At 39.9% G+C, this 22,506-nt stretch overlaps 1 protein-coding gene across 16 annotated transcripts in view; it reads left to right on the plus strand.

Annotated features, from left to right (window-relative positions):
- EPB41L3 (erythrocyte membrane protein band 4.1 like 3) overlaps window positions 1-22,506 on the plus strand; it is a 91,304-nt gene that overhangs the window by 27,004 nt on the left and 41,794 nt on the right. For all 16 annotated transcript variants that reach the window (XM_026035421.1, XM_026035418.1, XM_026035419.1 and 13 more), the window contains 3 exons: window positions 3,481-3,678; window positions 19,901-20,005; window positions 22,353-22,395. In XM_026035421.1, the coding sequence (XP_025891206.1) occupies window positions 3,481-3,678; window positions 19,901-20,005; window positions 22,353-22,395 (346 nt within the window). The remainder of the gene's footprint in view (window positions 1-3,480; window positions 3,679-19,900; window positions 20,006-22,352; window positions 22,396-22,506) is intronic.

A 22,506-nucleotide genomic window follows, 5' to 3' on the forward strand; every position in this document is an offset into this window, starting at 1 on the left:
CAAGCATAAAACCTGTGTTTTCTCTCCAACTGAAACCGAAGACAAGGAGATGTTCTCATGTGCTGCATAATCCCCTTCCTTTCCTGAAGAACACCACCTATTCACAGGGCTTTCTAGTAGCTTCGATAGAAGAACTGGATTAGTGCAGGAATATAAGACCTTTCACATTGAGATAACTAATTTGAATCTAAAGGTCACGATTGTAAGGTGGCTGCCAAATCTCACTGAAATGTTCTGCTTGGTGTATTTCATGGTGACTTAAGTGTCTGCCTCACAAGAAAGAATCCTTTAAAAGCATCAGAATTATTGGCAGTGGTACCATTAAATTAAATTCAGCTAGAAATTGAGCAAATAATGGGTACCATTCTCTTTCTTGCTGTCATCTTTTCCTTCATTTTGTGATAAATGTGTAATCCAAGTGAGGAAGTTGATTTTTTCTAGTATCACTCATATTAGGGAATCTTGGGAAGAAAGATCTAAGCTTCTGTTCCATTACAGTGTCTTTTTATTGTCATTCTGTGCACATGAAAAAGAACATTTTAGTGAACATACAAAAGATTTTTTCATACTGAGATTAGCTGTTACTACAGAAATGAATTCTTTCTACCACATAAAATGATGCAATCTTACCATCTTCCTGCCTTCCTGTCTGGTTGAAAAAAAGTGCAAGAAGGCATTGCACAGGATGGGCACTAACAGTTCTAGCAACTCCCATAAATATATGGGTTTCACGTGTTGTACAAGCTTGCTAGTATCACTCCATTCCCCAGCTGGAAACTGCAAAACATCAAAGACCATTTCTGAAACCCTGTGACTACAGAGATTCTCAAATCCTGTGACTGCCTCAAGATTCCTGCTTCTGAAAGGGYTGAACATATTCTGTCATAGTAAGATATATTCATATAGGTGGAGATCAGAAAACATATGTTCAAAAACACTGAAACCCTGAAGCAACTTGTGCTGCTTTAGAATTCAGTMCATGATGCTGAAAATAACTGCAAAAATATAGCACAGGCAGGGTTGAGGGGAAAAATGGAGATTGGAAAAGAATGCAGCTGTGCATGCAGAGTACAGGGTAATCTCATGAGTGCATGGGTTTTCTCTGSTCACTTTTTACCCTAGACACCTGCACCAACAAGATGTCAAGTTCCTTTAGGGAAAAGAGGCTTAATTCACTCTGAAAATACCTCAATGCCTGAACATGACAGCTTGGTTTGGGGAATCTTCCGTAATAGTTCTTGGCATGTTTTGTTCTCCAGACAAATCAGAAAAAAAAAAATCCTCTGTATGATTTTAACCTAGACAGATTTTGTTCATCTTAATTTAGACAAGAACTTAACAAACAAAATAACCTCAGCTGCTGCTGTTATTATTATAAGTTAATGTGTGCTGTAGCCTTGAGTTACAAGAGTGAAGGAAATACCATCTCTTATGGACCCACAGGAGTCTCTGCACCCTGAAGATGCCTCTCAACTTTAAATGGCTGTGGTGTCCTGTTATAATGGCCTCTTCCTCTCCAGTAGCTTTCCTGTTTTCTTTAAAAAAATATTCCATGCATCCAGATTTTTTTTTTAACTTAACTAAGAAAAGTCCAATGAACCACATGCCATGCCATGTGGCCTTATTTCCCCTAGCCCAGGAATGACTTTATCACCTACACATGTACACGCATCCCTTAGCATCCCTCTACTAAAGAAAGTAGATTTCTTTAGCAAAACATTAAAACATCATTAGTTATGAAAGTCCCTCAGCCCATCGGTCCAGGGCAGCTGTTCACAGATGCCACAGGATGAAGAGTTTTCCATCTTAAGCATGGGAAGCACCATGCTCTTCTGCTCAGATCTGTGGGGCTRCATGATAGAACTACCGTTATGTCCTCTCCTTGAAGCTGCAGACTCTTGGACATTTACGACGGTGTCTGCATTGCTTCTGCTGTAAGTAGASTGACTAAGCACAGACTTCAGTTTCCTAAAGCAAAAATTTGCAGCAGTCATATTCATATTGCTTGGAAAGGTAGCTCTGCATGAACCTCTTTTTCCTCAGAAGACTTCAAGACACCATCCTAGCAATATGGAGGATCAAAGAGCTGGAACTCGGGCGTGAGCTGGGGCTGTCAGATAACGCTGCTGGCTTTACTGCATTTCTGCTTACCCCATTCACTCAAATACCGAAGGAAAGCTTATAGGTCTGCTTGTATGAAATCTCTCAGGGAAGGTACCCGGTGATTTTGTGGTGTGCTGTTGTTGGTAGTTATATGGTGCAAGGTTGTGTGGGTCTCAAAGCTGATTAAAGCCTTTGGGCAGATTTGCTCCATTCTCATGMCGGCTTATTACAATGAATGGAAGCAGGCTTGGAAGATTAATTTGTAATATATTTCCAGTGATGTTCACTGCTTATTGCATTGAAATAATTCAGAGACAAAGCRGTTATTTTTTCACAGTAGTGAGATAACTACAAGATTTTTTAAAGCTTTAGCCTATATTCCTGTACTCTTGTCAAGATTTTGTTTGCAGTCTGTTGAGGCCAAACTGATTGGAAAGGTAAGGATTGCAGCATAGTGCTGTTRCTAGGAAGACTGGACCTTCAGCAGAGCTTCTCTGGCTTTCATCTCCTCCCGTGGAAAGGAACATCAGGTCTGCTGAATCACAGCTRCTCTTCAAGTGGCCTGACCCTCAGATAAACTGAAGCACAAGTAACTGGGGTTGTTCCTTCTCTCCCTTTTTCCCTGCAGTATGTTTGTCTTTCAAACAGCACCTACTTCTCACCAGCTTGAAAAGCTCATCAGGCATCTGTGGAGGCTAAAATTCAGCCTCTCATCTTGTAGTTTTCATCCATTAGCCATATGGCTGTGCATTAAAGCTGTTTGGCCACTTGTGCATTAAAGAGGCCAAATTTGGCCTCTTAGGTGCATCCTGTTTGCTTAACTCCTTGCTCAGGCATTTGGGGAACCTTTTGCTCTCCTAGGCATGTCTGCACCCACTCCCACAAACTCACAATGTTACAAGCTGATCGGTTACCTTATTTGGAGAATTTTTTTATCTTGCTGATGATGAAATGAGGGCAAACCTGCTGCTCTACCTTATTTCATAGGTAGAGAACTTAAAAGTAATGCTATCAATCTGTGWGAATTTCTGTAGGTCACAGTGCTTACTCATTGCCTAGTATTACCAAAACATGAAACCAGGTAAAAGAAGTCTGAGATGGATAGTGTAGCTATGGAAGAAGTGGCAGTCTACAACATTTTCATGCAAATACCCCCTGCCTGGGTACTGTGTCCCTTTCAGAGTGAGAAGGGAGTGGTGGGAGATGGGTGGGGCTAAAACTAAGCCTTTTCAGTAGGTATTTCTGTCCTGCATCATGGATGCATGTCAGTCAAGTCCCACACCAACCTCACTCACATGCTTGCTATGCCAGAATCAGGGTTTATAATATATTGCTGCATGATGAAGTGCACTTGAAAACTCATCTCTCTGTTTGTAGGCCACCGACAAAGAGCAASAGTTAGCTGCAGCAAGTGCAAGACAACTGGAATACCAGCAGTTAGAGGACGACAAGCTCTCTCAGAAATCATCATCTAGCAAGCTTTCCAAGTCTCCTCTAAAGATTGTAAAGAAACCTAAAAATATGCAGTGCAAGGTGACACTCCTGGATGGATCTGAATACGCATGTGAAGTTGAGGTAAATTGTTATTTCTCTCTTTTTTTTTTTTCTTCTTATTTTTACTTTGTTATTCGGTTTGGAAAATAATACACTTGCAGGCTAGGACTTGAAAAAAACAGGAGATGAAAACTGGCTTCATAGTGCTGTATATAGGCAAATGACCTGATATTTCACAGATACCAACGCGAAGGAGATGGTTCAATTATTTTGTCTGGAAACTGAAAATGCTGTACAGATTTGAACTCCAGAGAGGAGGATCTGAGCACGTTCTGGAACAACTTCCTGTTAATTTGTTGTCAGCACATGCAATAACAGAATGCAGCAAATTGCTATGGACAGTGAAACCCATAAAATAAAGCGGGATTTTGAACCCTTAGGGCATCCCCTTTTGCTTGGTGCTACATAGGCACTCTCACTGAGTCATTGTCTAAATAGTAATTTTGACCAGTGCAAGAATAGCAGGGGTGTAAGAGATGCCAGCAGATGCAGGGGGAGATGTCAAAAGTAAATAGCAGTAAGAGTGGGGAGCTTTACGTGCTTCTTTCCTATGCCTGTGAATCATAACTGTGTCTAAATATTGCTGGCGGAAAGTTGCTGGCAGTTTTCTTTAATGAAATTTTCCTTCCATCTCGGGGTTCTCCGAGACAACTGCTTTTGGAAGGACAGTCTTTGCTGCACGATCCTGTAAGAACAGGGGTCACTGAAATGATAACTGTGCTTGAACTCCAGAGGAGATGAGGCTGTTGGGAAGCCGAGCGTGAGCAAATTTAGCATCTTGCAGTGGRCCCATTTCTCCATTTGGCCATTCCTGCCATGTTGCTGTCACTTTGGGCAGATGCATGGTCTGCCCTGAGACTGTTTCTCCTCAGTGAGCGATGAACACGGGATGACACCAAGCTACAGCCAGAGCAGCAACTAGCAGCAAGGGTAAGGTGCATGTTAACGGGACTTGGACTGTAAAGCCAAAGGGTAAAAGGTGAATAAACGGCCAATTCCATATACTGAATTGAGGAACTGGTAGAAATATGAAGAAAGAGAGTTCAGCTTGGGGAAAGGTGGTGGAAGAAGGAGTGAAAGAGGAAGATGCTGGAAAAAGCAATGATTGACGAAGACAAAACTAAATGCCTCATCTCTGAGGATAAAAATTTCTTGACTGGGAACAAAAGGTAGTCCTTACTTGGGGTTCACTTAGCCTTTACATACCCAAGTCACTTAAAGTTCTTTGCGGAGTGTCAGATACAGAAGAACTTTCTAATTTTTATTTAAGCATACTTTCACAAATAGGACCMAATTGTGTAGTGCCTAAGAATCAGCCATAAGCAGAAGCTGTGATTATTCTTATAGCAACCTAGCTGTCATGCTATCAAGTATCTTTTAGTTCTAGTACAGTTTTGCTGAGTATCCTATTATTTCCTTCAGACCAGCAATAGCTATCTGGTCACATACCTTGCTATTAMATTGTCACTTTCTTGACCTTTAGTCACAGTTTTGTCTGACAAGGATAGTGTACAAAATGGCTATACTGGCTTTAATGGATAGAGTCGAACTGGTTTCCGCTTTAGCCATTTGAATGGAAAAATGGAGAATATTCTCAAAATTAATAATAGTGCTCCCAAAAGGTTGGATCTTGGAATGATAAAAATATAAGGTTGTAATGACGAGCAGATCATTGGATGTGTTGAAACAGAAGCCAGTAGTGAAAAGGCAAAAATAATTCATGCAGCAAATGCCGTAGAAATGATGCATTCATTTAATTTACACACCTTAAATGGACAATTTGGACCTTGCATCCTTCCTAGATGTATTGTCAGTGTAGTGTGTATATTGAGGATACAACCACATGCACAGCCTGCTCTTTCGGCCGTGGGAATACTCAGTAGATGCCCATAGAAATCCGCTTTCCTTGTACACAATACTCAGCTACAGCAAGAGGATTCTGTGTCCAGTCAAGAGAAATAATGTGTCTTCCACTGTCTTCTTTCTCCTGGGAGAGAAGTTTATAAAAAGAGAGTTAGTAGACTGTGAAGACTGGGGATCTTCTCTTGGGAGACCTCTTGGGAAATCATGTAGGAGGCTGAAGGTGATATTCTTTACAGTAATTCTGGATGGTAAGAATGTTCTGTAGCTGTTTTGAAGAASTTCTGTGCCTGCAATATGAGAAATAATTTGACACATTTCAAAAAATGCTACCAATATTTAAAGGATCCCATACAAGTCGTCTTACTATATCCTTTTATACTGAAAAAATAACATTTGTGTATTCAAAATCTGAACACTTCATGGAGCTCAGTAAAGTCTCCCAAATTAATTCCTTAAAAAATGGAAGGAGGGCACATGGCAATCAAAGATAAATCAAAGTATTTCAATTATTTGTATTTTATCCTCTTAGCTGCATTTTTTAATGGGAGCTTTGACCCAGCACAAGGATGTTACAATTTCATATTGTCTGCTCCAGCCTTCCAGCTCTGTATGTCATACCTTCCCCCACAGAAGGCTAAAAAGTAGTGTAATCTAGAGGGACTAGGATCAGGAGCTCTATATAGTGCTTTGCAAATTACGAATGCTTTTATATATGTTAAATATTAATACTATATAAAGGAGCATATTGCTCTCAAGTAGAGCACAACATGCAGCTTATCAATTATGTGTTCATCCATTTAATGACCTGACAGCTGAAATTGCACATACTCACATATTTGGATGCATCTTAGATGGGTTTTGTTAATGCATTATCCCCTTGCTGTGCTTTGTTTCATAAAGCTCCCCTTTCTCATTCCATATTTAATGCTGAGGAGTCTTCACCTCCTTTTGCTCTTTCTTTCTGTCACTCTTGTGTCCCATACTTCATATCTGTGACAGGAGAAGCTTTTCCATACTGTAARATAGACTTACAGAGCAAAATGCATCGGTGGTAACTGAGGAAAACAGAGGYTTATTTCATCTGATATCCTTTCAAGAAAAGGATCTTAAAAAAATACTAAGTAAAAAACTTTCTCCTGAGACCCCACAGTATTACTGCCTGTATGCTGTATGTATTCCAGCCCAGGAAGTAAGACTTTATGCAGTAAGACTTTACAGTCCAAAAACAGTTTGAATTGGTATCRCAGCCATTCGTTTATTCTCCTGCTGGAACATAAGACAGAAGTGTTACCATTCATATCTCCACCACAGTGCTTGGCCATGAATCTACTGACAGTAGCAAAAAGTTTATTTATGAGGAACATCTCCTTTAAGAGAAGAGGTATCTACGTAATGGTGCTTGACTTGTCTCAGCAGCTGGCAGAGCAGGAGCCTTGATGAGACGCCAACATTGTCACATATAACACACCGAAGAAAAACGACCTCAGAGTCACTCTGCGTTTCTTCCAGGTCATTAAGAAATTTGAGCTCTCTAATGCTGTTTACAAATTGTAGACTTCCACACGGCCTGCTCAGATTGATGCTGAGCAGTGATTTTCCTCTACATGTCCACCCGTGCTGGAAGCAGTTCTCCCATTGGAGTTTCTTGGGGCTCTGTCCACAAGCACCAGCGTCAGGAATGTTCCTTCCTGGAGACAACCAAGTCACCAGTGAAGGTCAAAATTGCTCTGGCAAAGAGGGACCTGCGCAGTGCTAGGTAAGCTTCTGCATTAAGCAAGCTAGAATATAGAATAAGTGATCAGGTTTTCATAAGACAGGAGTAAATAAGCAGAAATCATTTATTTCTGAGTTCCTTGCACTTTAAGTAGGTGTTTTCAAGAGCTGTAGCACAGTTTCATGCTATTTCTAGGATTTATTTTCTTCCCTCTCTGCCCCATTTTTGTTTTAATCTAGACCACTGCGTTTTAATTAAAAGCTTCAAGTGTATCCAACTGTTATCCCCTCCCTTGCTTGTTGCCTAAATTGAAGTGCCTTCCTAAACCAGGTTGGAATGTGCCTTTAGAGTTTGTGCTCTAAGTATATACATATTATTAATCACAGAATTAGATCAGAAAACTACAGATACTCTGCCTAGATAAAAGGCAAAATAATTAGATTTAATTTTCAAAGGCTGAACTATCTAAGCCCATTGGTAATTTATACTTTTTCTTCCTTCCCTTCCCCTCAGACTTTCTTATCGCCCAGGACAGCAATAAATGAAAACAAATGTTGCCATGGGAACCTGATTGTGTTATCTCTACAACCTTAAATCAAACAGATTGAGTTACTATATAATTCAGCTACTCTGCACAACATTTAGAAATCTGGTGTCTCAGAAAGCATTAGCAGTGCCCCCTCTTTTTGGTGGGTGAAGGGCAGTTGAAGCAGGAGAGAATTGTTTAATTTTTTTTTTGTTGTATTTCTTTTTAATCCCATTTTCTCAGTCAAGCTTCTTCTTCATTTTCAAGCTTCTGCTTTTAAAATAGGCAASTGAGAGACTGTTTTCTTCATGGTGGGTTTCTCCACGTCCTCAGGTGGCTTCAGATTATCACACTGAAATTGAAATGGAACTGAGATGTCTTATTTCCATGCATTTAATAGTGACATTTGTAAAGTGGATAGAATAGAGGTTAGGTTAGTTTCTGCCTTGCAGAGATGCTGAAATTCCTTTCTGGAGACACAATTGCATGAAGTGCATGGAGCCTCGTATATCATGGAGTACTTGATTTCACATGAGTCAGTCTTTTTCTAACAGAGAAGTGTGAATATGTGGGTGCTTCCGTAAAGTGTTAGCTATTAAAGACTGTCATGGGACAGGCTTAAGTAATAGAAAGCAGACAAGCTTAGTTTTGMTTTGCCACCATAGCCAGAAWTGTGTTACATGTGTTTCTTTTCCTGGTTTTCCAGATCTAGCTTGTAATGTTACTTTCTGGAGGAAAAAGTCCTCTGTGGGGGAGCTTCCCACGCCTGCCCTGCTTTGGCCTGGATGCTTTAATAACACTGGTTTTTTTTTATCCGTTCTGAGGTATACCCGAGGGTCAAGAAGGAAACTGCTGTGATAAGGTGCCCTCTGCTTTCTAAAGGATAATGTTTCAATTACCCCCCGCACATTTGAATTGTTTGATGAATTCCAAGCAGTCTCTTGCAAATGGCACTGCATATGAAACTTATTACTGGAAAGAAGAGGGATTTTTCCCTACCAAGGCTTTTCCTTTTGACCTGCTTGTTGCTTACAGTTCAGTTAATACCAAGAGCTTTGTGTAAATTTTTTGTCGCTTCCCCAGCACGCGTCAGTAAATGCGAGTGGATGGAGATGCGCCGTCGTCATCACCCAGAATGTTTTCTTTCCTCAAACCCACTAATTAAGGCTGACTTAGATTAGCCAGGGGATTCAGTTAAGATCTATTTTACCTGACACACGTCAGTAGGAGTCCGAGTATTGCTTGAATATGCTCCAAACGTACAGAGTTAATATACAACTCTTCTAGCTTGCTGTTTTGAAATGCTCCTTGCAGCTTGCTTTGAGTTAAAATGCTTGTCAATTCAGGAAGCAGAACACTCTAGAAATCAATACCTATGTTGACCAGCTCATGATAATGAACTGCGAGGCTGACCAGAAGAGGTTTCATGCTTCTGTTTGATAACTGAAACAAAAAGAAAAATGTTTCTGCTCTTTCTTTTATTTTTTTWAAATTTTTCTTCRCTAAATCAAAATCTAAAATAAGAAAATTCTTCAGATGGAAGTGTTTTGGAAGTATGGCCAGGTGGGTGATGCTGGTGTGGCACTTCTAGGGCTGGAGATAGAGCCCTAGACCCTTACAGCTAGGAACAGAAGGTCCAATTTCATTTCAGGGAGAGGGTCACAGCTGGAGAACATCTGGTCTATGTGATATTCAAGGGGAGATTTATTATGCTTAGTGTATAATATATAGGTAAAATATTATATTAAGCTTAGTAGGAGACCTCACTTGAAAGACAAGAAAGCTGTGTTTTGTATTTTCTGCAGTTAATATGTAAATATTTTATATAGACAGAGTAGAGTTAAGAATTAATGCCAACTCTCTCCATCAGATGTCAAACCAAGTAAATAGCAGGCTGGGCTTTAACTTCTGCCTTTAGGCAGAGAGGAGGACATGGTTACAACTAGAGTAAATACCAAAAACTTAAAATGACAACAAGAACAAAAAAGGCAAATGCTCTCTACATCCATTTTATGCTTCATGTGCTCTGGTGCCTTGCCTTTCATTAATARTGTCTGCAAATGGTTGATGCAGATGATTCGTTTAGAAGAAAAAACCTCTTCATTTTCATTCCTTGGAAGCTTTAGCCATTTTTCATAATGGTAAGAATTGATGAGAGAGAGATTGACCTATATTCACCTAACAGGTTAATCTGCTCTGATACTGCATTTTCTAGAGAATAAATGATTAGCTGAAAACTTSCTAGTGAAATGTTGCCTCCAGTTGCCAGTCAGTGAACCAGTTGGAAATGAGCCAGGCTTCAGGAGCATGTTTTCCATCTGGCTAATGTTTTTTTTGTCATGCACACTCGAACTCCAATAACACAGGTCGTTTGCTAGTTTTTTGCAAGAATGGAGAAAATATGATTTTCTACCCCATTTTGAGTGGCAATCAAAATACCCACAAGTAGTGTATTCCTTTCATCTCCAGCTCTCTTGCTCATCCTTTCTATTTTATAGGTGTTGTCTCGTGTTAACACTCAGAGCTTCTGTTTCCAAGCCAGTGAATAAACCCCTTTTAGCACCATCTGAAAATGCTACCTATCATATGTATGAAAGCCTAGGATCATCTCCRGACAATTTTTCCACTTAATTCCAATGCAGTGTTCTCTCGGCGTCTTTTATATTTCAGTATCCCTGTCTGTTGATACAGTGGACAAAATTTCGGGCTGGATGCTGAGGAAATACSTGCTTGCAAAGCAGAGCTTTGGTAGGGGGTGAAGCATGTCTCTCAGGATTTATCTTGCTCARGCAGAAGTGGTTTTGATCTGAAGTGGATGAAGCTTGGATGTAGCTTGCAAGCACGGAAAATAGGCTAAGTTATTTTTCTTGACAACCCCAGCATTGATGGTGTGATTCTGTCTGTGGTACTGCAGCCCTAAAAGCCTCATCCTYGTGTTGCCTCTCCTATTTCAAGAGTGTCTCTCCACTATACTGTGTTTTCTGGGTGATTTTTTTTCCCTTTCGCCCAGCAATGTAGGTCAGGGAGAGCTCTATGGCTTTTAAATTCATATGGCAAGATTATTGCTGTAAATCGGACTATGTTGCTAGTAGCAAGGTTTTTCTTTTTTTCCCTGTGGAAAATAAATAAATTGTTTATGGTTAATTTTTTGCTGATACATGCCACTAGCTCTCTGTGGTTCAGATGGTGGTTGTTTGCACTTGCCGTGTTGGTGATACACTTGTGCAGAAGGAGCACTTGCATGGAAGAGATGAGCATTTGTTGAGCTCTTTCAAGAATGTGTAAAATAAGGAAAATATTTATATTTATAGCTCCYATTGGAAAGCTTTAACTGCTGCATTGAATCTCAACAGACCAACTTACAAGAGCACGTACTGCAGTCAGAAAGCATTAAGAAAATATATCACTTAGAAGTGTAGTCAAAAAAACATGTCTATTCTGAAGAATACTGAGCAAGGGTAGTACTCCCTATAGCCTGGAATATGATTTACTGGTTTTATGTCAGTATTTAGTAAATGTGTGAGGCTAATAGAAGTACTAAGAACCAAACTGTGCTTGGAGAAATAGTCTCCTTTATTGGAGAGCAACTTGTGAGCTGTTATCCGATTTGTATTTTTACAGTATGAATTACATTACATTTTAGGATTCCAGGCATTTGATAATCATCATATATGACAGGCTGTGCACACGCAACCATTGCTTTTACATTTCCATCTATATAAATTTGCCCAAAATATTGATTATTTTGCCGCTGTGCATTCCTGCATACAGGCTTCCCAAGTGCAGGTTTTATTCATAAACATGCAAACATGTGAGCCTGCTCAAAGCACATCTGCTGCTGGGGTTAGTGTGATCTCTGCYGCTGCTGTCGAAGGCAAAGACCCTAATTTGGTCTGATTCCAGAATCAGGATGAGGTCACCAATCTGCTTACTGGGATTTAATGGGCCCCAGAGTTTTTTTAGATTAGTGCTGGCTCTTTAGGATTGTGAGCTCAAACAGTATTAAAGAAGGTTGCCCCTAATAGAAACTGTGTCATGTTATACAATGTCATTGGCACTTGATGCAGATGTGTAAATATAGTGTACATAGTGCCATGTGTTCATCTAAAAATGTAAATTATTACCTAAGACGTAGGTGTCGAAACTGAATATTTTCAGGAATGGCAATACATTTCAAGGTGCTGTATGCAACAGATAGCAATGAGCTGACAAATTATAGTATCACTATGAYGGGGAAAAAAAGAGATCAGTCATCAGAGTATATCAAAATACATTCTAGTCTACTGTATTTTTCATGTAGCATTCATATGTGCAGAGCAAGAGCAATGTGGAATAGAGTCCTAAATTAGTAATATTAGTAATAAATATTGCAGTTTTTATTTCAAGCTATTTGTATATGTTAGTCACTTACCAGCCTGTATAGGCAGGTCCACGCATAAAAACGCTGTTAAAGAAACATTTTGAAGAACTTGTATTTGCTTTTAGGGAAAGCATTTCTTTGTATGAAATATTTTCACATTATAAMAATGTCTTTTTAACACAACTATTATTCAACTAAATCCTTCTGAATTACCTAGTTTTTGGTAGTACTAGATTTAGTATTGCCTAGTTTTTAGTATTACKCCCACTAGCTAAATTGTTTGTTTGATAGATTGTATTTGGAAATGTGACCTGGGATGTTTGCAAATGGAGTCTACCAATGGAAACTTAGTTAGTGGCTATAGTTAAATGCCTGGAAGATTAATCAGTATGTGCTTCTGAGAATCATAAAATGAATGTGGTTTTCTCCAAACTTTGTATTTTCACTGCCTTTATTTTCTTTGCCTCCCAGAGAGCTGGCAGAAAGATCTTCCACACGTGCCGTCTAACTGCTTGCAAACTGAGCTGAGAGTATTATAGCCATCCAAGAGACACACGTGTTCTCATAAAAATTCGTTTATAATAGCCTGCATCTGCCAAAACCTTTTTATTATTTTTTTCTCTAGAAAACATTTTTTAAAAAAAAAGTTAAAGTGAAAAGGTAAAATGAGTTATTTGCTTTTGGCCTTTAAGCTTTTATCTGTTTGTCTGTGCAGAAGGTGGTAGTAGGGAGGTGGTGGTAGGGTACCTATTGTTTGCTTTTGCCTTCTGTTTTGTATGATCCTTTTGTGAATTTTACTGATGTCTTTATTGTACACTGTTGTTCAAATAACTTCAGCAAAGATTTTTGCTGGCAGATGTGAGTCCTCATTAAATGTGGACTATTCTTACTATGTATCTATGTAATGAGTAGAACACTCATTCTGTATAATGAATGAAATATTCTCAAGTTACTGAAATTTCAGTTGAACTAAATTTGGGGTTTTTAAGCTTGCAGCATAATTTTCAGCAAACAGAGCCAAGGGACTTAGGGATCTAATTTGGATCAGTTAAACCTTGATTTGCTTTTAATAATGCCAGGTCTCATTTTGCAAGTTACACATATTGTCAGTAAGATGCACTTTATTAAACCTGAGGAAAACTTACTGATTTTTTGAAATTAGTGCTGTAGGAAAGATTCTCCATCCTATTCTTCTTGAATGTTACCCACTTAATTTCCTGGGGACTGGATTCAGAGATAGATTTGAAGAAATGTGGAAGTGCTTTTGACCTGTGCCCCCTTTCTCTTTTCTTTTTCTGGGGTAGAGAAACTGTGTTTTTTATGTGATTTCCTTTCTGTTTGCACACAAGAGACCACCATGTAGGCAATGCAAAATTGAAATAGCTGCAAAAAAAAAGCTTGTACTATGCCATATAGTTGCAAAATGCAAGATAACTCCAAAATGGAACTGTAAAATGAAGCTCATGCAGTGGTTTGGACACTGTTGGAATCTTTTTCATGGTACAGTTTATAAATGAAAAAGATAGCTGATATTTCCCCATGAAAAAGAATGAGGGGAAAAGAAGAGGTTTGCAGTCACACGCCAAAACACATTATGCCATGCAAGACTAGAGCAGGCACACACATTTATACAGTATATTGTTAAGATCCATTGGAAAGTGCAAATGCTAATTAGGAATGTGAACCAGCTAACCTCAACATCATTTAAAGTCCAATTATTTCTACTGGGATTTCATGAAACTAATCTGTTTGTCCTTGTTCCAGCGATCGTGCCCACTAGAGTTATTATAGTAATTGTACTAAATTTCATGCCAGGCTAGTGCTAGTGTTGCATTGTGCACTGGCAGCTTGACAGCTTTTCCAAAGAAAGTAGCTATGTTGTGTTTGCGTATGTATTCGTGCAGAAAGAAATACACAGACACTCTGCATTTAAAATCCAAACCCATGGCTATGATGGCTGTTTCTCTTTCTGCGCTCCTTGATTGATCAGAAAGGGAGGGTAATTTTCAATTMTTTTGGGTGCCCTGACTTTGTAGTCAATATATAGTGGAGATGGTGGCTTTTGGTGGCAGAAATGAATCCGTTTATAGCTGTTTGGCTGTGGGGCACTCTTTCTATCTTTGGGTTTTCCCTTGCCTATTAAACCCCCCAAATGTGATCTCTTAAAATTGCTTTCGAACAGGCCCATACCTGCTCACTGCGGACGGCTTCCTCCCCCAGCCCTTGCTCAGCATTTTGTATTCACATGAGGCTGCAGCATTGCGTGCAGAAATAGCACCGCTCTGAAATGCGTCACTTTGGAGGTTGCAATGGCTTTAATTTCTAGGAAGCTGAGAAGGCTGTTTTCTCCTCTCAATCCCTCATCCTATTTCCCTATCAGTGAGAGGAGGGTGATGTGCTGGTGAGTAAAAATAGAGCAGGGGAGCAGACCAGCGCTCTGCACTTCAGTCAGGTGTATGGAGGGGAAGACCATTAACCCTGCAGTGCCTGCAGAGAGACATGCAGAGATCACAGTGTCAGAGCTGGGTTGGTGGAAGGAGCTTGGGGAGGGATGCTAGTCCCCCCACTCGTTTGAACAGGGTGATAGTCAACACTAGGTTGGGTCAGCTCCAAGGGTGGCAGTTCCTCAGCCTCAGTAAGGAACCATTACTGGTGTCACACAGYTCCTCTGGTAAGAAATTTGTAAGTGTAGAGTTGCATTGTGCCTGGAAAAGGCCAGTGTGAAATGTCCTCCAGCATAGGTACCTTCTGGCTGGACTAAGGCTGGAAGATATGGCCAGTTCACTGCAATGTGGTTGCCATGCAAGTGCCTTGCTGTGGGAGAAAGAGGACATCAGAAAGCATCAGTAAAAATTTGTCTCTTTCATGCAGGGGAGCTTGCTGTTAATGTGAAACCTCCACAAGAAGTTGCTTTTCCTTTGGGACATCACCATTCATGAGGACCTTCTCCCCTGGGTGGAAGGGAATGGCACATACTGAAATACATTGTGCTGTGACTGGCTTCTGCAGTGGCCCAGCTCAGAGTGGTGACACTACATAGCAAAGATGGTTCCTGTGGTCTTAATAGCACCTGCAAGACAAGAAAGCTGTTTTCTTACTGATTTTCCAAACAGTTTTCTTAAGGGCTTACCACAGTAACATATGGTTTTGACAGCTTGACTGATATGGTACATGGTATTATTTGGGGTCATTATGAACAGCAAGTTGACATTGTGTCAGCAGTGTGCACTTGCAGGCCACAYGTGGAGCACTGTGTCCAAGAGATGGACCAACTTGGAATGAGTCCAGTGAAGGACTATGAAGATGATTAAAGGAGTTTGTTGGTGCCTCTGACAAATGAGGAGTGACTGGGAGAGCTAGGACTCTTTAGCCTGGAGGAGAGAAGTCTCAGGGAAGCTGTTATCAGTGTGTGTAAATATATGATTGGGAGGCACTGTAAAGAGTATGGAGCTGGACTCTTCACAAGTGCCTAGCAAGGGACAAGAGGCAGAGCACACAAGCTGAAACGCAGGAAATTCCATTTCAACATTCTTCACTGTGAGGGTACTTGAACGTTAGTTGCCCAGAGAGGTTACAGAGCATCCATCCTTGGAGAGATTCAAAACTCAACTGTGCTCGGATCTGAGTAAGCTGCCCTAGCTGACTCTGCTTGAGCAAGGGGCTTCCCTCAGATAGTCTGTAATTCTGTGATTATATGCACGTGCAGTACTTACTTTGTCGCTGAAATGCCTGTGTATCTATTAACTAAAGCTTGCTTTTTTTTTTCTTTTTAATAATATCAATTCATCTTAAGTACATTACAGTTTATGGGTTTAACCATAATGAAGAAAAACTTCCTCATTATTTTTCTGCACAGAGAAATACCAGGCATTGTATCTAAAAGTTCACCAGTGAAAATAATTGACTTTGCAATAATCCTGCTACACATGCAGTTGTAAGATGAAGTACTTCATGGTCAAGCTCCTCATTTGCGTTGTCAAGTTGTCTTGGTCCGATGGTTATGTTGCAGCATGCGGGATAGGAGTGTCCAGAAGGGATAATGCCCGAAGATCCCTGAACTTCAGACGTCACAGACAAGTGCAAGGGAAATATAGGTTTGTTCTTTCGTCTGGGTCCTTAGACCATTAGCTGAAATATATAATTTTGCATAATCCAGTGTTTTTAATAGTGTTAACACTGTCATTTCTCATTTTCAGTCTGCTGAGAAACAGTCATTAATGGCCTAGATATGAAAAAGGGAGAGGATGGATTAGGGCATGGTGTGGAGGAGCACTGGGCAGAGTGCAGGGCCAGAAGAAGACTACGCATCAGGAAAGAAAAACTGGAAAGGGAGATGTCAGATAAGGTCAGCCGTGCTGGGTTGCTGAGAGTTGGGARCTGGAGTAGGCAGAGGCAGAACAGAAGCCGTGTGAGAAGCTGCCTTGGAGGACTCTGGACGTGGACTGATTCCGGGGAAGCCAATTAGGGGAGCGGGAGAGCCTTTTGTAGCCTTCCGCCTCCCGAGGAGGAAGAGGCTCGGGGCCAAAAACAGATGAGAAGCTGGCGGAGAAAGACAGTTTCTCCCCTCCCTGGCATGTGAGAATTGCTGGCGGGTGCAAACTTGCCAAGTTTGCTGCTCTTGGCTCTTTTCACTGGGAGCTTGACCAGGAGGCTGTTATTTTCCAATTCCCACTTGGAGTRAGAGTCGTGGGGTTTATGTAATTTCAGGGAGGAGACTCTTGCCTTATTTACCTTATGGGACGATTCGTCATTTAGGTGATTAGTACTATGCAGCATGAGCTTAAAAAATATATTTTTCAATCTACAAATAACTACAAAGATACTTAAGAGCGCATTTTGGATTACTGAGAATGGCTTGGTGTTTTCTTTCTTTTTTTGAATTAAGCTGTCATTCATACCAACGAACAGAGTATCAGTCTTTYATTCCCGTAGAATTATCACTCTAAAATGGTAGAAAGCAAAGGTTTAGAATGGACTTGGGATCTGTGAGTTTGTAACTGGACTTTTATTTCTCCTTATTTTCTCTCTGACTGCTTGATGAAGTTATAATACCTATACCTTATCTGTCTTGCTTGTTTAGGCATGTGATGAAATAAAAGCAATTAATACAATSATGGAAGGCCTGTTCATTTGCTTTCGTTGTTTTTGCGTAACTAAGCACTTAATTTTCAATGGGCTTATGCAGCAGTCCTTCTGTTTCTGTCCAAGGTTATTTGGAGAGAATATGTATGCTAACATTGCATGGGTGCCTACATTGGTGCTGTATGTAGTAGTGCTGCATGTACATGGATACACCAATAATCCTGAGGGGATTTCTTTCCTTTTTGATGCAGCGCAGCCCCACACAACTGCTTCCTACAATTCTCTACTAAAACATCTTGGCTCGCAGCTGGTAGCTACTATTTCTCAAAGCTGACATCTGTGCAACTGCTTGGATCAGCAAGATGAAACAGCTCCTGTTTTGACCTTGTATGACTCTTAAGACAGGGCAGTGAAGTGTGGCGATTCAAATGCCTCTAAATGATGCGGACAGGTTGTTTCCTAAAGTGGGTATTATAGAGATTTATCATATATTTCACCTACTGAGTTCTCTCTATTTAGGATAGCTGCTTAGTTTTCTATCAATTAGAAAAGCGAGAAATTCAGCAAAATATAGCATAGCTTGTTTCCAGCAGAAATGTGATTATTTTGGCTTGAAAGTTAAGACTTTGTTCCTCTATATGCACTAGTGGAAATTCCTTTTTTATCTGTTTGCTCATCTCCATGGAGTTTAAAGTATAAAGCTGCCAGCTTCTATTACATACTTCCAAGTTTGTGGCTTGAAGAATTAACTGAAGATTTGTTTGAAATCATAGAGCAACTGAGGCTATAGCTGTGCTTCCTCATATAGGAAGAGGAAAGTGAAAAGGAGAATAAGGCCCTAGAGCTGCTTACTCAAGTGATATGAGAAGACACAGTAAGTGAAGTTAAGGCAATATACACCATTTGGAATACACTTCTGTGGCATGTTTTCCTCTCAGCTGAAGAACACTTGTTAGACTTTATCAACCTCATTTCTCAGTTTTACCATCAATAAAACTGTGAAAGCTATTTCTCTCCTTCCTGTCTAATGTACCATCACATCTTCAATAAAAATACAGAATTAAACATAAATTAGGTTATGCAGTGCAGTGCAGTTTACTGTGTTATTTTTCATAATGTTTTTGCTAGGTGTTGTGACAGCAACCCTCAATTTTTTTGTTATTTTTATATTTTACTGGCTTGCTTACCACTTCTAAAATAGTTTGAGGCCAGCTCTGGGCTCTTACCGTTCTGTTGGCATAGCTGTGTCACTTTGGATTGCGAAATATTCACATGCTCCAGCCAACACTGCTGCGCTGGCAACATGGCCTAGGTGCAGCTTAACTGAGAGAGTGTTTTTCTCCACTCCATGCCTATAGTTGAGGGAGTAAGTGCAGGAGGACTAGTGCTGCATGCCCACCAAGGGGCCCTCATAAAATAGCAGTAGTGGCAGGGGTGCTGTAGGGTAGAGGTGATGTGGATCCAGATGGCTGACCTTTAAGGAATGGCAGGCTGCAATGGATATACTCAGTGTAACTCGACCACAAATAGTCACTGCATAACACTGAAAACAATAATCTCTGCAATGTCCTGGATTTGCCCTTATTATTTTAATGAAGATAAATTCTAAGGACGTGCTCTGTTGTCTTCTGTCATAGGCCTCAGTGTGTGCTTGAAGTAATAAGTGTATTTCCATTCTGCTTAAAGTCATGCATAACAGCTAAAGAAGCTGTCTCACTGACATCAAGTTTAAGCTGAAATATTTATATATGCGTATGCATGTGCGTGTGTTTGAAATAAGCTGGAGAGAATGTTTTCTTTCTCCTTCAACTGAGATGGTCTCCGGGAGGCACATGGTGTCTGGTGAAACATAGCACAAATACTTTTGAGTTCTCTATCACAGCTAATGCCTATTGAAGTTTGCAAAGGAAGCTCATAAAAAGGACTTCTCTACCTTTTTATTTATTTATTTATTCTTAATCCCCAATGCCATATATAATACTGAGAGTGAGGTTGACCTGAAGGTTTTGATAGGACTTTTGCTGTCGACACTGAAATATCTTTTCATACAACTTGTTACAATAAAGATTAACAATAAAGAAGGTTACTGGAACACCAGAAAACTACTTTTTTACCCAGTAGCATTCCTGTGAGAGATACTGTGCTCTTCTCACTGACTTCAGAAGATGGTGTATTGCATTTACCTTTATGTCACACAAAAAAAAAAGGATCATGAAATTGGTCCACAGTGCAAGTAAAGCAAGGAATATCTCCACACCTGCTTTTTCCTGCAGCAGATTGCCTTGGAGTCACAGCTTTGATAATAGATTCCTGGGAATATTTGTACTATTGTTTGTTGCTACTGTTGCATACAAAGAAAGCTCTGAGTGTTATTTTTGCTGAGGCACAACCTTGGCATAAATTTGAAGTAGCAATTTCTGGAAGGCAGAAGAAATCTTGTAATTGAAACATGACGTCCATTGATTTATTTCTAACTCTGCTACTGGACCTKAATCCTTATGTAAAACAGATTTATCCCATAAGAACCATCAGGTTCTTATGAAGCTCCAGATCAATGGGTTTGAAAGATAGGTCAGTTTAAATAAGTCGATTTGGGGTTATTGATTTGGGAATTAAACAGAAAAGATGTTACTTTAATGGTTATATCACACGGGGAATCATTTTGCACAAATGATTTTTTTTTCTTTTTATTTTCCAGAAACGTTCCAGAGGTCAAGTGCTGTTTGACAAAGTATGTGAGCAYCTGAACCTTTTGGAAAAGGACTACTTTGGACTAACATACAGAGACACAGAAAACCAAAAGGTAACACACCAACTTTGGCTGGACTTTTGGCATATGGACTTCAGATTTTCCCTTAGACACTCCCCCTAAACAGTCGCAAATAGTCTAGAAATTTATATTTTTCTTTCCAATCTGCATGCATGTAGTTAGAATTGTTATTTTTTGGTGCTACTTGAGAACATACCCTGCATTTCTGTGGCTTCCCGCTATGTTCACTGTTTATGACATCAAAGAAGTTAATCATGTAGCTGGTTCTCTTTCTAGTAGGATTTATTTCATTAACGTCATAGGTGAAAATTAGATTTACATTCCTAGATTTATTACTAAACATATAATACTCCCACATGAATTATTTAATGCTATGGTTGGGATAAAGATACGCAGGAGTTGATTCACTCTACATGATGCTAACTATGAAGATAAAGCATGGCTTTAAGTTTTGGCTTATTCTGTCTTAGTGTTATTGTTGATTTGGTTTGGCTAAAGACACAGGTCTTAAGAAACAGTTATTAGCAATAGTGAATCATGTTCTGTCTATGTGTATCACAACCTCAGGATTAAATAAGCTATTAACTATGTGCAAGAGTATTTAAGGTTCAGGTGATAAATACATGTGTACTATTGTAGGCACATTATGATAAAAGAAGGAATATGAAAGGTTGATTTCAAAATATACTGTGTGTATTTTGGTGTTCTAAGGTAAATATTTKAGAAGAATCCAGTACTGGAACTCTTATGGCAAGCTGTGCCATAGCCTAGCAGAGCTTGCCAGTTGGAGGTGTTCTGTACTTGGCATGGCCTCAAAGGTCTGCCCTTAGGTAGCTGGACCTATTGCTACTTTTTTAGCTGTTTGTGTCATGTAAGAACATTTATATTTTCTAGGCTTCCCATTGTTTCAGTTGTATATGAAATAAAAGAAATCAGTCTGTGATTTCTTTTGTGTGTGTATTTTTTAATGTTCTCTGACCCTTTCATTACAGACTTCTAAATAAGAGGATTTTGTCCTTGAGACAGAAAATCACTTAAGCAGACACTTGGTCCATGCCGTTTCTAGATAACACTTAAGCATATGCTTAATTTTGAGCTGTGGTTAAAGTTAGGCAAATGTGTAAGTGCATTTCCAGATAGGTATGCTTTCCTTATTTGGAAAAAAATGCATTCATTATTAATAGGTGGCTTAGAAGTGCTAAACGTTTATAGATCACCAGTTACTCTTAAGAGATAAATAGCTAAAAGAATAATTGACTGACACCATATTTATTGATCAATAATGTGTATATTCTTGATGTTRGAGTACTTACCAGTTCACCTCTATCCTCTGCCAGATATCTTCCAGCTGGACAATATCTACACCCACACTGTATGCCAAATTTGAAAATAGAAGTCCTGATGCATCTTTAATTTATTGGTGCATAACGCACTTTTGTGCTCAGAAATAGTTGGAACTCGTTTTGCCTCTTTGATTAGCACTGCTTTGGGGTTTGGACAGCTGTGAGCTGGTCATTTTGGATGGGAGTCATTTGCTGTGTTCTGCTTGTTTGCTATTTCTTTAACATTTTTACCCTGATACATTTGTTTGTCTTTTCTTGGAGAAGATGGAACTTTTCTAGGGGAAGCAAACTTTTTGTTCCGGCACATTTTAAATATTGATTTAACTCGAAGGCAGTGCAGSAGCGTGAGCACTTTGCCTCCCAGTACTTAAGAGTGGGCGAAGYAGGTACAAAGCAGAGCGCCTCAGACGTTTTAAGGGTTGGCAGGAGCTAAAGCAGCAAGAGGCAGCGAGCTGCTGCGTGCCCGCTCCGGAGGGTTTGTGCCGGGGCCAGCAGCGCTCCGTGGCAGCCAGGGAGTAGTAACACATCGCTGTGATAATTCCCCACCTCCTCAGCAGCGTCTGCTCACATAGCCAGCTATATCACCTCGGCTGTAGAGCCTGTGCCCTGTGCTAACCCCTCGCCCTTGCTCCGGGTGGCAAGCACGGATGCATCCCGTGCCCTGCGTACTGACAGCATAGCAARGCTTTTCAGCAGGCTCAGCCCTTCAAGGATTAACACAGAACAACTTCGTGACAAGCTTGTGGAAGTGTGATTGGCATTTTCCCAGAAGATATTTGGGAAAAAAGATTTCTGCACATTGTTTTGTTTTTTAATTTTAAGCCAGTCAGCTCTTAAACTTCTGTTATGCTTAGTAAAATCCTGATTCTACCTAGGGGCACAGGTTAATACTAAGTGGTATTTCTGCCTACTGCTGTTTCAAAGAGTAAAGCATGGACCTTTGAGTTTTCTAGGACTGTCTCTTAGCACTATTAAAAAAAAAAAAAGTTTATTGTATTTTCTAATTCAGATTGAAAAAGGAATCATTTTCTTTGCAGAATTGGTTGGACCCTGCCAAGGAAATCAAAAAGCAGATCCGAAGTAAGTTTGTTATCATTCCTGTGTTTATTTCAAGGGGTCCGGAGAACTTTCAGGCTGGTTTATCTCAAAGTCTGTGATTTATAGTTATCAGGCTTGTATTGAGCCAGACTG

The sequence above is a fragment of the Nothoprocta perdicaria genome, unplaced genomic scaffold (assembly GCF_003342845.1).
Source record: "Nothoprocta perdicaria isolate Ctin4 unplaced genomic scaffold, notPer1 scaffold_16, whole genome shotgun sequence".
In the NCBI taxonomy this organism is placed as follows: Eukaryota; Metazoa; Chordata; class Aves; order Tinamiformes; family Tinamidae; genus Nothoprocta; species Nothoprocta perdicaria.